We start from the raw sequence: 13,898 nt of genomic DNA, 5'->3' as shown, positions 1-13,898 counted from the left end.
GTGGCTGGCTGCTCGCTATGCTCAATGCTGCTGAAGGCTCAGCGCAGTCACGTGTTTTATTCCCTCAATCGCTGCCCATCCATCCAAAACCTCTAATTGCCACCGATAGCGAGGAGACTTCAGAGCGTCGCTACGGGGCTGCGTGCGCTCAGCGATTACAGAGACTATAGTCCTCGATGGCACCGCGCCAGAAAGCATCAACAGCGCAGGGAGGCGCAGGAGGGGCTTCGACACCCGGCGCTGCCTCATCGGGGACGCCGGCACCCGATGATGGCCCGCAAACAAGTGCCGGCGGCACTTACTCGCTCGAAGATGTCGTTGTGGGATCCAAGGTCTTTGTGCAGAAACCGGATGTCGCGACAGGAGAAGTAGAAGAACGCAAGGCCGAGATCTTGTCGATCAGAGAGCGGCCGAAACCCCGAGTACCTCGCCACCTCCAGCAAGAGCAGAAGGACAAGGAGGAAGCAGCAGCAGCAGCGGGCACGGGGCCCAAGCCAGAGGAGCGGCTAGAGTACTATGTCCACTACTCTGAGTTCAACAAGCGATTGGACGAGTGGGTCAGTGGGAGCCGGCTGATTACGAGCCGCGAGATCGAGTGGCCAAAGGCCTCAGGCGCGACACCTTCCGGCCATGGTCACGGTTCAGCATCCGGAGCAGGGAGGAAAAAGGTCAACCGGACAGCGAGCGGGACAGTAACGCCAGTCACGCCTGGAACGCCAGCAGGTGCCCAGAAGCAAGCAACAAATTTGTTAAAGAAGGCGGCGCTGCAGGCACAGGCCAGCGTAGGCGATGGACTTGGAACCGATGGCGCTCCCAGCACTCCGACTTCATCGCAGACGGGACAGAAGAAGCGCAAGGCCGATGACGGGGAAGAAGATGCTGACGGGGAGGATGTTGACGCAGAGATGCAGGATGCCAATGCCGAAGCCGGGTCCGGACCATCAGGCGAAGGTGCAGCAGGCGAGGACGGTGCAGTGGTGGCCATGGAAATGGTGGATGAGGACCAGGACATGACAGACGACGTGGCGACGCCCGAGAACGGGGGCTTGACTGCATCACTCCACCCCAACCGTAGACCCGAGGTGTTCAGCAAGGAGCAGGAGATTGAGAAGTTGAGAACATCGGGATCCATGACGCAATCGGTTCACGAAGTGGCACGGGTGAAGAACCTGGACAAGATCCAAATGGGCAAGCACGAGGTCGAGACTTGGTATTTTAGCCCGTACCCCGTCGAGTACGCTCACCTCGAATGCCTCTACATCTGCGAGATGTGCCTGTCGTACTTTCCCTCGGAATTCGTCTTCAAGCGGCATCGAAAGAAGTGCACCCTGAAACATCCACCGGGCAACGAGATCTACCGACACGAGGATATCAGCTTCTACGAAATCGACGGTCGACGTCAGATGGTCTGGTGTCGGAATCTTTGCTTGTTGTCCAAGTGCTTCCTCGACCATAAAACGCTCTATTATGACGTTGACCCCTTCCTATACTACGTCATGGTGCAAAGGGACGATGCCGGAGCGCACATCATTGGCTATTTCTCGAAGGAAAAGGAGTCAGCGGAAAACTACAACGTCGCATGTATCCTGACACTACCGCAACACCAGCGCTCAGGCTTTGGCCGGCTCCTGATTGAATTCTCCTATGAGCTCAGCAAACGAGAGCACAAGCTAGGCAGCCCAGAAAAGCCACTCTCGGACCTCGGTCTGCTAGGCTACCGTGCCTACTGGGCTGAAACCATCGTTGAGCTGCTGCTGCGGACCGACGATGAGATTTCTATCGAAGACATCGCCAATCGAACCGCAATCGTTCACGCCGATGTTTTACACACGTAAGTTGTCCTTGCCATTCGAGCAGGGGTTGGTCCGAGCTAATCTTCTCGCCCTTTTGGCCCCAGCTGCACGGCCCTCAACATGCTCAAGCAGTACCAGGGCAAGCACTACCTGGTTCTCAACGACCAGGTGCTGGCCAAGCACGAGAAGCAAATGAAGAAGAAGCGCATACGAATCGTCCCCGACCGGCTCAACTGGACCCCGCCCAAGTTCAGTCGCGACCAGCTGCGTGCCCTCCTGTATTAAGAGAAGACCCCCGCCCATGTACCATTAGTAACTGCCAAATTCATGACGATGCCATTCTGAGTCTCGTTGTCAACGCCATGTAAAGCCGTCCGATACCGTCCAAGTCTTCACAAGGGTGAAGGTGTCAACGAGAGAGTAGTCGATCGGCACGTGATCTTGCCGATGCGCGATGACGCCATCAGGAGTGTAAGCTTTGCAGAAAAGTTGCAGCAGAGATGCCTTGATCGTCTGAGCTTGGAAGACGAAGCTTGCAATGCTATCTTGTTAGAAAGGTTGGGATGCTGTTTTCTTCGATGCGAAATCCACACTGCTTAGTCCTTGTTAACCTTCGGGCTGGATGCAGTTAGTTGTACAGATGGTTGCAGCGCGTTTTCCCTGCTCCTGCCATAGAAATTCGCCAGAGAAACGTGCCTCCACGGGCGGTGCGTTACACACTACAGAGAGTGGCTATTTTGATATTATTCAGATCGTCATCGGAGCCTTTGCTTTGACTATTGCCGACTGACCCTCCCTTCGCCATCTTCTTCGTTCCCTCTCTCCTTTGTCGGACAATTTAGAACGAGGCAGTGGACGGTCATTGTCACTCAACAAGCTTGCCGACTCTCTCGTGAGCATCTTTGTGCGACCCTCGCGAGCAGGGTTTGAACGAGCCGCCTCCGAGCGACGTTGAAAGAGAGCGCGAGAGGCGAGAGCGCACCGCTCATCACTTCGTGGAGGTACGACGCAAGAATGGCTGCTGCTACGCCGCCAGTGGCGCCGCTCAGCTCTGGAAATAATCAGGTTGATGGTGAGTGGGACAGTATTGATGAAGCCCCGCCTGCGGGCACTTTCGATGGCGCGTGCGAAAAGGAACAGGAGAAGACGAGGAGAAGCGAACAGTCTTCTGTCGTTGCTGTTGCTGGCAGCCTTTACCTCTGCTTCTGCTTCTTCTTCTTCTCGCCTGTGTACTGCCTCTGCCTTTTTGACTCGGCGATGAGGCTGACTGTCTCCCCCAACGCCTTCTTCTGCATCCCACTCGACATGATCACCCCTGCTCCTCCTACGCCCACCACCCCGCACTCTGCAAACACCCCTTCTGAATCCTCCACCCATCTCGAATGCGCTTCTGGTACGACTGTCTCAGTGTCAGAAGCTGTCTATTCGTTTCGCCTCTTGGAGGCTCTTCGCAGTGGTGAGTTTTCCTTGCTCGCTCCTCACGCTCTCCCTCTCTCTCTCTCTCCTCTTTTACTGACTTTGATTGCCAGGCGATCAAACGTCACTGCACCCTTTCTTGTCAAAAGTCAACCAGACCAAGGGTACTTCAGTGAAGGAACTCACAAGTCCCTTGCATCTCGCTGTGCGCTGTGCTGAATGTGAGTGGAACGAACGATCAAAGGCTGCGAGGCAAATCCCAGCTCATCTCCTTTTTGCATTCCGGGTAAATAGACAATACCATCGAGCTGTGCCTTGACTACAAGACCGTCGATGTCAACGCTCAGGAGTTGCAGAGTGGCAACACTGCCCTTCACCTCGCCTCCTCGATTGGCCGGGCGGACGTGGTGAACTTGCTCCTCTCCCAAGACGACATTGACGACACGAAGAGAAATCACGACGGGAGAGACGCCCTCGACGTTGCATTGTCGCCGGAAATCGCCCAGGTCATCCAGGGTGAGAGCTCCCTGAACACCTCTTTGTTACTCTGTGCTTGGATCGCTGAACCGCAGTGCTCGACGCAGTCTCAAGAGCCAAGATCAACCTCGAATTCCTGGAACTTCTCGAAAGATGGGAGAAGGACTCGCCCGATTCGGACGCGGCGCTGCGAGCCCTGCTGGAGAAACCAAGGATCGGTGTGGTCGACCTCAACGCCAAGACAAGGTCGGGTGGAACGACGCTGCTCCACGAGGCTGTTCGACGAAAAGATACTGCCCTCATCGAGATGGCGGTGCGCAAGGGCGCAGACGTATTTGGGAGAAACAGGCGAGGAAAGAGGGTACTGGAGAGCACAAAGGACGAGAAGATCAAGGCTCTGCTGCAGCAGCGTGAGTTAGGAATGGGCCAGAGCAGCGACTGGCCGATGACTGACTAAAATACACCACAGTCTCTAATGCAGACGCCGCCATGGCCGCCTCTGCCCACCAGCCTGGCCTTCCGCCGACCTTTCGGGGCTACCTGGCCAAGTGGACCAATATTGCTGGAGGCTACAAGACTCGCTGGTTTGTTCTCGAAAATGGCTACCTGTCCTACTATACCACCCAAGACGAAGAGGGCAAGCAGTCGAGGGGCTCCACCAACCTACGATTTGCCAAGATTCGCGCCGACGCCAACGACAAGCATCGCTTCGAGGTCATCGCTGATTCTGGTGCCTCCAAAACTGCTCACAAGCTCTACCTCCGGGGCTCCCACCCCGTCGAGAGGGCACGGTGGGTGCAAGTGCTCCAGCAGACGGTCGAATCGTTTGATTTGGACCGAACCACGTCGAGAGCAGAGAGTGTTCGAAGCCTGCAGCGTGCAGAGACACAGAGCAACATCCTCGATCCTTCGCTCAATACATCATCGACCCTCTTGAGCGGGCCCACTTCGGTACCCTCGCGTACAAACACACCGTTCCGCGTGAAGACGCCCAGCATCAAGGGCAGCGCTCTCGGTAGGACAATTTCGGGAATGAGCAGCAGTTTCAAACCCGGTACATCGGCGCGATCGAGCGATGCAAACCCGGCGCCCATGGGTAGCATCGCTCAGACACCAAGCATCATGAGCAGGGACAGCCGTACGCCGAGCGACGAACAACTCTTTGAACAATCGGGCGAATATTTAGACCAACCCAAAGGGTCGCCCAATCGCATACCTCATGAGAGCGAATTTGCCCTCATAGCCAACTCTTTGCGCACCCAGGTCGACCTCAGCCACCAGCTGGCGCAGTCGCTTTCGAGCAGCAGCGTCACCACCGCGCCAGCGACGTCGACCGATTTGAACGCGTCGGGCAAATCACCGTCGCTGTCATCCAAGGCACCGCCTCTCACAACGTCGTCACCCGAAGGCATTCGACAGACCCTGCAGGACTCGCTGCAGAACAGCTCCACACTCCTCAGCAGGTACCAGGAAATCGTGGCGAATCGCGAGGCATATCTCACCAGACGATATGAGCAAGAAATCCAGGCTAAGCATCTCTGGGAGGAGAACATGAAGACGCTTGCCCAGCAGCATGCGGAGATGGAGTCTCAGCTCCGCGAAGCGGCTCAGGAGAATGCCAGGAAGCGAAAGGCGCTCCGAGAGGTACGCGAAAACTTTGGTTCTTCGCCTGGCGCTGCCCTGACCAGCCCGGCACCGGCCGTGGCCTCGCCTGTACCGGTCCGCGGTGCTTTTACACCCAGGACCAATGAGGCATTCGAGACACCGACTGCTTCGCTCTCCGCTCGTCGATCCGAGCCCAGGCCGCACGCAACGCTCGATCCTCCGCTTCCCCCACCGATCACGGGCACTGTCTCGAGCATCAACACCATCACTGCTGACAGTCTCCTAGCGGATGGCGATGCTGACGATGGCGATGAGTTCTTCGACGCCGTCGAGAGCGGCAACCTCCCCGGTCTCAAAATCGAAGACTCAGTCGAAAGGAGTCGGGAAGGTCTCACTCCCGCTCTCAGCGGGGACGCGCCCAAGGCCACAGACAATCAGGTCGATGACAAGGCCCTGGAGCCTTACCGGAAACTGAGACACGAGATGCCCATCGACAAGGACAATCGACCCTCGGTTTCGCTCTGGTCGATCCTCAAAAACAACATTGGCAAGGATTTGACCAAGATTTCATTTCCCGTCAGCCTCAACGAGCCCACGAGCATGCTCCAGCGTATGGCAGAAGACATGACCTATGCCTCGCTTCTCGACACGGCTGTTCGACAAAAGAGCTCCACTTTGCGCATCGCCTTTGTGGCTGCCTTTGCCTGCTCAAACTACGTCACGACGCTGGGCAGGGTGGCCAAGCCCTTCAACCCACTGTTGGGTGAGACATTCGAATTTGCAAGCCTCGAGGAATGCAAGTATCGCTACCAGTCGGAGCAGGTGTCGCACCACCCGCCCATTTCGGCCTGTATCGCCGAATCACTCGAAGGCGAGCCCAACGGACCCAGCAACTGGGAGTACGCTGGCTGCGTACAGGCACAGAGCAAATTCTTGGGTAGAAGTTTCGAGATTCGACCCACGGGTATGGCCCACGTTCGTCTTCGCGTTGGCGGCAAGGTGGAACACTACTCTTTCAAAAAGGTTACGACGAGTGTCTCTGGCTTTGTCACCGGATCGCCTTCGATCGACCACTATGGAGACATGGTGGTCAAGTGCCACACCACGGGTGACGAGTGCACAATGACTTTCAAGCCTCGCGGGTGGAGATCCAGTGTGGCGCACGAGCTCAAGGGAGTCGTCCACTCGGGTATCGACGGCAGCCTCGCATGGGAGATTGCTGGCCGTTGGTCTAATCAGATTGTTGCGCGAAAGGTCAGCACCGTGGGAGGCGACACTCTCGATCCGGATCGCAACGTCGACTCACTCAGTACCGACCCGAGTCGCACCGCCAATGGGTCTATCGACTCGGCCCTGCCCGAGCTCGTATTGCTGTGGAAGTACCACACCCACGCACTCGGACCATTCAACCTGACGCCCTACGCTGTCATGCTCAACGACTTGCCCGCAGGTCTGCATGACTGGCTTCCTTCGACAGACTGCCGACTACGACCAGATCTGAGGTTATTTGAGACGGGCCGCTTCGATGAGGCCGATGTCATGAAGCGCAATCTCGAGGAACTCCAGCGGGCGACGCGAAAGGAGCGAGAGTCTGGTCAGAAGCCCCCCCACAAGCCAAGATGGTTCAGCAAGGTCATCGAGCCCGATACTCAGGCGGACTATTGGGAGCCGCGGCGCACTTCGCCGGATGGATCCGTTGGCATTCCAGAGTACTGGTCTGCAAGAAGCCAGCAGGATTGGGCCGGCGTCGATTCAATCTTTGGCGAATACACTGCCTGATTGCGGTGCTCCCTCCCTCTCTCTCTTTCTCTCTTTACATTACATTATTCACCTTTTCTCAAGTTACCACACTCTTCGCTCTCTGCTCTTCACCCTCGCTCTCCTTTAATTCTGCTGTTCTCTTCCTTCTTTACCCCTTTGCTGTTGGAATCAAGGACGAAGAATGAAATTGCCTCCGCCAAGGGAGCGAGCGACTGTGATTCTTGATCGGTCACGATTTTGAGCTCGTGTTTGACGCGTCCACATCTTCTACACCAACAAACAATCTCGACCTCGCCGGCCTATGGCGAAGGCGAGCTTCTATGCGGTACAGCAGGGCCGCAAAACGGGGGTCTTCCGCACGTGGTGAGCCCCCCTTCAGGCATTGGCTTACTGAGTCTATACTTAAACGTCTGTGGTCATATATACAGGGACGAGTGCAAGCAGCAGGTCGACCACTTCCCCGGTGCGCGCTACAAGAAGTTTTCCTCCAACGAGGAGGCCGAGGCTTTCGTCCGAGGAGAAGCAGCGCCAGCTTCTTCATCTTTGGCGGCCTCGTCAAGCTCTTTGAAGCGGCCTCGCGAGGAGCAAGCTTCTCCTAAAGAGCTTGTCAAGTCTGCTGGCGCAGCACCGCTTTTGGGAGCGAGCGGGAGCATCGCTCGATGTCGACTGGCCTCCTCGCCCACGCAGCCTCTCGCCGAGTCTGAAGAGACGGAGGACGGCGTCCGCGTAATCGAGGTCTACACTGACGGGGCTTCGTCCCACAATGGCCAAAAGGGAGCCGCGGCAGGCTACGGCGTCTACTGGCCCGAAGGAGATGAGGACCAGACGAGCGATGTGCACGGGTTGAACGTCAGCGAGCGTTTAGATGGGGAGCTTCAGACAAACAATCGGGCTGAGCTGATGGTGGGTTGTTGTATGACCTTTGACACGCTCCGTGAATGCTTAACAGAGACGAGGACGGCAGGCGCTCATCAAGGCGGTCCAACTCTGTCCGGACAAGGATGCAAAAATGACGCTTTATACAGACAGTCAGTACGCCATTAATGGTGAGTCTCTCTATCCTTGTCCCCCTTTTCGCCCGTTTTCCCTTCCACTGAGGTTCTTTCACGCAGCCATCACGGTATGGCAACACGCCTGGCGACGCAACAAATGGCAACGTCGTCCTGCAAAGGCCGGTAGCGGTGCTTCACCGGTGCTCAACAAAGACCTCATCCGTCGCCTCGAACACGAGATGGCGTCCCGACTACATAGACCGAAGCTCGTCTATGTCAAGGGCCACAATCGGAATCATGGAAACGAAATGGCAGACCGGCTCGCGGTAGCAGGCGCTGCTAAAGCTGCGATTCCGCGTGACATGTGGGTAGAACACGAGCCGCCGGTATCGGACGATGAAGGAAGCGGTGGGGACAGGAAGAGGCAGAGAACCGTGATTGATCTTTGGACCAAGGCCGGCGTCAGTGTGGAGAAGGCTCGAGAAAAGGCAGGAATCCTTCTGCCACAGGCAGAGGAGAAAGTGGCTGCAGCAGAGGCAGAGAAGGACAAAGATGTCTTGAACGTGGCAGAGGAAGACGATGGCGGCGTCGATTGGGATCAAGTCGAAGTGTAAACCTCTCTCTGTTTTCCATTTCCTCTCTTCTCATCACTCTTCGTTCATCATCCTCAGCTCCTCCACCCTCCTCCCGAGAAGAAGACGCATCCCATCCGCTTTCGCACATTCTGTCTATAGACTTGTAACAAGACGACGATGGTGGCGTTGAGCAACTGCGACATCGCACGAGCTACTTACTACTACTTTTGTATCAATAGCAAACAGAAGGTCCTCAATGACAAATCACCTCCAATGACAAGCGAATGATTCAAGATCAGGTGTATTCTCATCGAAATAGTTTTTAGAGGAGATGCAAGAACAGAACCAGCTATTTTGCCATCTCTATCAGGTCTCGGCGGAAGTGGAAGGGAGTGACTGATGCTGCTGCTGCGAATGCGGAGACTGGGACGCCAAGGCGGAAACTTGACAATATGGATACAGATATGAACAAAGAAGAAGGAGGGGATCGTGTGTGGGGGGTGTGGACGCCAGGTCGTTAATAAGTTAGGCGAAGTCATGACCGTGGGCGAGAGAAATTAGGCCGAGGCGTGATCGTTAATGGTCGTAAAAGAGCCGGGATATACACAATTGTCCGAGTCAAAGATTGTTTGGTGGTGGATTGCTTGTCGTTGCACGAGGCAATGACTGCAAAATCAATTGGGGCGGGAGACACCTTGCCTCTTCCAAGCTTGTGCCACCCACGGGTGCTCGCGGACCTCCTTGATTGTTGCGCGCCTCTCAGGGTCAACGTCGAGGCATGCCTGAAGGATCGCGAAAGCGTCTCGGTTCCAGTTGCCCTTAGGCGTGGGAAGCTTGCCGCGAATGGCCGACGTCGGATCGGGGAAGGGGCACTCGCCGCTGAGGAGGATGCTGAGCAAGACGCCCAGGCTCCACATCTCTGCATGAGGTGCTCTGTACTGCTTTCCTTGAAGGATCTCGGAGCTGGCGAAAGTCATTGTGCCAAAGAAGCGGTTGAAGTATGGCGTGGGCTTGCGGATGTCGGTAACAACGGCCGAGCCAAAGTCGATGAGCTTGACGTTGAAATCGCTGTCGACGACACAGTTTTCGTCCTTGATGTCACGGTGATAAATGCCCTTACGATCCAGGTGGTAGACGGCCTCGACGACTTGCGCAAAGACCCACTGAGCCTTGTCTTCAGGTAGGCGCGAGTGTTGTTCAATGCATTCAAACAGGTCGCACGACGATCGTCGCTCCATGGCGATCGCTTGGGGTGGACGAACCGGCTTCTCCTCCATCGAGACAGGCGTCGCCACGTTGCTCTCTGGAGGAAAGACGGCAAGTTTAGGCGATTCGAGCGGCTTAGCGGCACACGGCTGCGACTTGGACTGCTGCATCAAGGGAGCTGCGGGAGGCGACGATGGAAGATTTGCCGACTTATCGACTGCAACGCCCTCGTCCTTGTCCTGAGGTTGCTGCTGCCCACCAGCCTTCCAAGGCGAGCCGTGGTGCTCCATGATGAGGTAGAAGAACTCGTCATCGTCGAAAAGGTCGACGAACTTGACGACACATGGGTGGTCGACGGCCTTGAGCACAAATGCCTCCATCGGGATCACGCCCAGATCCTGGTCGCGAACCCATCCGTGGGTGGGCACCTTGTTCTTCCAGATAAATTTGACCGCGACTGGCATGCCGTCACGATCCCTCGTAGCCCTGACGACGAAACCGAAGCCACCGCTTCCCAACTCATCGCCCAAGGTGTAGTTGCTGCTGAAGACGGGGTGTAGTCTGCGGTTGGCCAAGTGGCGACCAGAGACTGTCTTGGGTACCGCCGATTCCGACATGGATTTCTCCATGGGTGGAGCTGCGATAGCAGGCTTGATGCGGTCTTTGAGCAGCGACGAGGCGGCATTCTGCACAGGCGTTGGGGCCAGGCGAGGGGCAGATTGCTGCGACGGCGGTGGCGACCTGGCAGGTGAGTTCTCACGGTTGATTGGGTATGGAGCCATCTTTGCCGTCGTCTTGGGCTTTGTCCTCGATGCACCGACCGAAGAATCAGAGCCACCGGTGTTGCGCTTTTTCATGCCGGAGTTGCTGCTCGTTGCGCTGACATTACTCGTGGAGCTGTTCCAGCTCTGTTGCCGGTCCAGGGACATGTCATACTCTGGTGGCAACAGAGGCTTGGACTGTTGAAATGGCGAGTAAGGAGGAGTGAGAAGCGTCGAAGTTGAAGAGGCCGTCGTCGAGACAGATGCCTGACTGCCTTGGCTGCTCTCTGCGCTGCTCTCGCCACCGTCCGAGACGTGGCTGCTAGCGTCGCGGCTGACCTCCGAGGCAGTGCCCTTTGTGCTGTTGACCTTCTTCATGCTGACAGCGGCAAACTCCGATGATAGCGGTGACAAGCCCATCGAACCGTTGCGCTGCATCTGCTGTGGTCGCCTTGTCGAGGGCTGAACACGGATGGGTGTGATGACCGGCATGCTCTGCCTGTGCGTTTGCTGAGGCCTCACCGACGGACGTGGCTGAGACGAGGTCGATGACGATGGAAAATAGGGAGAGATTTTGTTGCCCATGGGGCCGCAGAGAGGCGTGGGCGGCTCAAAGGGACTAACGGGGGTAGCACCATGGGCCGCGCCATCCCTGGCACCGCTGGCGATATGACCGCCTGGCGTCTGTGGGGCGTTTGGATTGTTGAATGCAGATGACAGCGAGGGGGGAGGCAGGCTGATCTTGAGTCTCCCCGCGAGGCCGGGAGGTGGGTTCCGGCCGCCGGCAAGGCGAATTGTGGCCGTATTGTTGTTCTGGCGGTTGTTGGTTGTCATTGTCTTTGGGCTTTGCGCGTCTGCTCCTGAAACACAGCTGTGGTCCGGAGAGGTCGGGGTAAGCTTCAAGCCCAGCACGTCGCCCAGCTTTGCGTGGTTAACAGCCTCTGTGTGGTCGTTGGTAGCGTGCTTATCAGCAGTGGCGTAGCTGGTGCTTTGCTCGCTCCCGAGGGGCGAAGTAGCAAGGGCCGCAGGGCGCATGCTTGGCGACAAGGTTTGACTGCTTCCGACCCGAGGGCTGACGCTGCCAAAAGAGAAATTCGAGAGGCGGTCCTGCACGGTGGCGTCGGATGACTGGAAGCGGGAGACCGGCGAGGGCGTCAGGACGTTGGCAGACGAGGATGGAGCAGAAGTCATGGCCTGGTTGCGAATGGGCGTCATGACGTCGAAGCTCTTCGTTGATCCAAATGATTGCGACAGTTCAGGTTCCTCGATGTATTGGCTGTCGATAGGCGAGCCAGACGACCCAGAGTCGAGGGAGCTGTTCGAGAGGGAAGAGCCATGCCTAGGACGTGCACTTCGCGCGTCACGGAGCGAAACGTCTACGTCGTCGCAGTCCATTGCGCCGTCGTCGTCTTCCTCCTCTTCCTCTTCCTCGTCGGAGGGCATCCAAGTAATCTTTGCAGAATCGCGTCTGTAAATGTCGTCGGGATGACGGTGAAGAACGTGAGGGTGGAATGCTGGCTGCTCGTTGCCTGTTTGCTTGTCGGGCTGGGGAGAAAAAATGTGTTGCTGGAGAGCGAAGCCTTCGGCGCTGGCCGAGCGCATTGTCACATCGCCTGGCAGGCCAGGATGATGAATGTTTGTATCCATGGCGAAGGAAAGATGTCACTGGATCAAAACTAAAGAGAGGAGGACGACGGCCATGTCAGCGCCAGCGGCCAGTAATTGATAAGTAAGCGGTGGTAAGGGACCAATGCGTGCTTCGGAACGGGATGCGCGAAACAAAAAGGGGGCTGCGTCTCTCTGGTCTCCAAATTGGCGCCAGGCTCTATAGAGGGAGAGAAGGGGGAGGGGTAAAGACCAAGGAGAAATCCGAAAGGTGCATGGCGCATGACCAGGAGGGCGCATCAATCTCCGTCCCTCGTCTTAGCGACAAGCTCGCTGGACAGCGGAGGAATGATTGGGTGCGTCCAAATCCAATAATAATACGAGGTTGGGTGGGAAAAAATTAAAAAATGTGACAATGCTGTCTTTGCCCCGCAGGACGCTCGCTACGCGTACGTCTGCTTGAGCGTCCAACGCAGAATGGATTGTCCATGGTCCGAGGGGTCGCCGAGAGCTCCAAGCCTTTCTAAGCAGACGTCATCATCGGCGATGAGAAGAAGAAGGACCGTCTTCGCCACAAGACGACGACAGCTGAGCGGGGCTCTTTCGCCGCGTCTTGTGTTCATATTGTGCTCTTAACGTGGAATAGCGAAAGGCTGCGTCGCGTCTGACTTCTAAAATCTATCCACCCGCCGCTGCAGGGTACTCACAAAGAATGGGAGGATGCGACGCGGCTGCAGCGACCAGTCGTGCAGGCAAGTCGAGCTCAACGCTGAGATGGGGAAAAAGAAGATGTTGTCGTTTGCGAAGGGCCGAATTGGGCGTAAGAGAGCGAGGGGGGAGGGGGCTCAGGTGGCGGGGAAGAACAAGCACCTCTACGAGAATAGTCGTACTAATGAGGGCCGAGAAATCGTTGCTCGAGCTTCCTAAATGGTTGCTACTTGACTGTTGTTTAGCAGGCGATCGATGAAGTTGTTGGAACGCACGATGATGGTGTCGATGAAGAAAGGCGACTTGTGAAGCGGTCCAGAGGAGGATCGAGATCGAGATCGACGCTCCTCTCTCGTCTGAAAAGAAAAACGCGACCCGAGGTGCACATACAGAAATCGACGAAATAAAAATAAAGCGTTTTGGTCAGGGGAGAGAGAAACGAGCCATGCGGATCGGATTCGATTTCAGGGAAAGGGCAATGCGGGCGCAACATCGCTGTGTGACTTTGCCGGATTTGCCCCGTCAAATGTCACAGCACATCCCGCCTTTGCTCCTCCATTATTGCTTTCTTTACATGTCAGAGCAGGTACGCACGGAGGCGATGTACCAGTCCGTTTCGATCGTACCACGTACCTCTTTGCCACTCGCCACTCGAGATAGCACTGTGCAGCCGCTTCATCCTCCGCCACCTCTGACCTCGCGCATGTGCTGAATCACGTATTATTTGCACTTTATTACTCACCTTACTCCTAGCCGGTGTTTCCAATACTACCAGCTAGCGCGTGAAGACCCTTGAACGTTCCCATCGCACGGTTCGGCCTTTTTCATATCAGGATGGAACAATCTCCGACCCAGCTCCTCTTCCTCTAGAGGTTGTCGCCTCAGCACCTGGAGCAGACTTGAGGCAATGGGCCACCTTTGTTACATTTGAATCAATCTCAGTAAAATAACACCAGAAGAACGCGTTGCGCGTCGCGCGTTCCTACGGATTGCTCGATC

General features: G+C 56.3%; 4 protein-coding genes across 4 annotated transcripts; 3 read left to right on the top strand and 1 right to left on the bottom strand.

Annotated features, from left to right (window-relative positions):
• Positions 1 to 230: 230 nt before the first annotated feature.
• FA10DRAFT_222127 (hypothetical protein) lies at positions 231 to 2,063 on the top strand (the record flags this gene model as incomplete). Its single annotated transcript, XM_025518557.1, has 3 exons — positions 231 to 893; positions 966 to 1,831; positions 1,898 to 2,063. Coding segments are annotated over 3 exons (1,695 nt in total), but the record flags the coding sequence as incomplete, so codon positions are not given.
• A 475-nt stretch (positions 2,064 to 2,538) lies between these two features.
• FA10DRAFT_267274 (hypothetical protein) lies at positions 2,539 to 7,253 on the top strand. Its single transcript, XM_025521844.1, has 6 exons — positions 2,539 to 2,865; positions 3,202 to 3,249; positions 3,323 to 3,430; positions 3,504 to 3,725; positions 3,794 to 4,096; positions 4,156 to 7,253. Exons 1-6 carry the CDS (start codon positions 2,808 to 2,810, stop codon positions 7,068 to 7,070), a joined length of 3,654 nt encoding a protein of 1,217 aa, XP_025378040.1. The 5' UTR covers positions 2,539 to 2,807; the 3' UTR covers positions 7,071 to 7,253.
• A 60-nt stretch (positions 7,254 to 7,313) lies between these two features.
• On the top strand, positions 7,314 to 8,897 carry FA10DRAFT_279862 (RnaseH-domain-containing protein). Its single transcript, XM_025523576.1, has 4 exons — positions 7,314 to 7,415; positions 7,481 to 7,955; positions 8,017 to 8,098; positions 8,165 to 8,897. The coding sequence occupies exons 1-4, from the start codon at positions 7,354 to 7,356 to the stop codon at positions 8,656 to 8,658; spliced, it is 1,113 nt and encodes a 370-aa protein (XP_025378039.1). The 5' UTR covers positions 7,314 to 7,353; the 3' UTR covers positions 8,659 to 8,897.
• An 18-nt stretch (positions 8,898 to 8,915) lies between these two features.
• Positions 8,916 to 12,514, bottom strand: FA10DRAFT_267272 (kinase-like protein). The gene has a single exon (XM_025521843.1). The coding sequence runs from the start codon at positions 12,027 to 12,029 to the stop codon at positions 9,294 to 9,296; it is 2,736 nt and encodes a 911-aa protein (XP_025378038.1). The 5' UTR covers positions 12,030 to 12,514; the 3' UTR covers positions 8,916 to 9,293.
• Between the last annotated feature and the right edge of the window lie 1,384 nt (positions 12,515 to 13,898).

Source organism: Acaromyces ingoldii (genome assembly GCF_003144295.1).
Source record: "Acaromyces ingoldii strain MCA 4198 unplaced genomic scaffold FA10scaffold_3, whole genome shotgun sequence".
Taxonomy (NCBI): domain Eukaryota; kingdom Fungi; phylum Basidiomycota; class Exobasidiomycetes; order Exobasidiales; family Cryptobasidiaceae; genus Acaromyces; species Acaromyces ingoldii.
The sequence above is the reverse complement of the archived record's forward strand: the minus strand, read 5'-3'. Positions and strand labels throughout refer to the sequence as shown.

What these genes read in the sequence shown, in the direction of transcription:
- FA10DRAFT_279862 (XM_025523576.1), top strand. Translation starts at nt 7,354, where the DNA reads ATGGCGAAGGCGAGCTTCTATGCGGTACAGCAGGGCCGCAAAACGGGG. An exon ending in ACAATCGGGCTGAGCTGATG is followed by an intron (nt 7,956 to 8,016) that starts GTGGGTTGTTGT and finishes CGAGGACGGCAG; the next exon opens with GCGCTCATCAAGGCGGTCCA. An exon ending in CAGTCAGTACGCCATTAATG is followed by an intron (nt 8,099 to 8,164) that starts GTGAGTCTCTCT and finishes TCTTTCACGCAG; the next exon opens with CCATCACGGTATGGCAACAC.
- FA10DRAFT_267274 (XM_025521844.1), top strand. Translation starts at nt 2,808, where the DNA reads ATGGCTGCTGCTACGCCGCCAGTGGCGCCGCTCAGCTCTGGAAATAAT. An exon ending in TGGAAATAATCAGGTTGATG is followed by an intron (nt 2,866 to 3,201) that starts GTGAGTGGGACA and finishes CGACTGTCTCAG; the next exon opens with TGTCAGAAGCTGTCTATTCG. An exon ending in CGCTGTGCGCTGTGCTGAAT is followed by an intron (nt 3,431 to 3,503) that starts GTGAGTGGAACG and finishes CCGGGTAAATAG; the next exon opens with ACAATACCATCGAGCTGTGC.
- FA10DRAFT_267272 (XM_025521843.1), bottom strand. Translation starts at nt 12,029, where the DNA reads ATGCCCTCCGACGAGGAAGAGGAAGAGGAGGAAGACGACGACGGCGCA.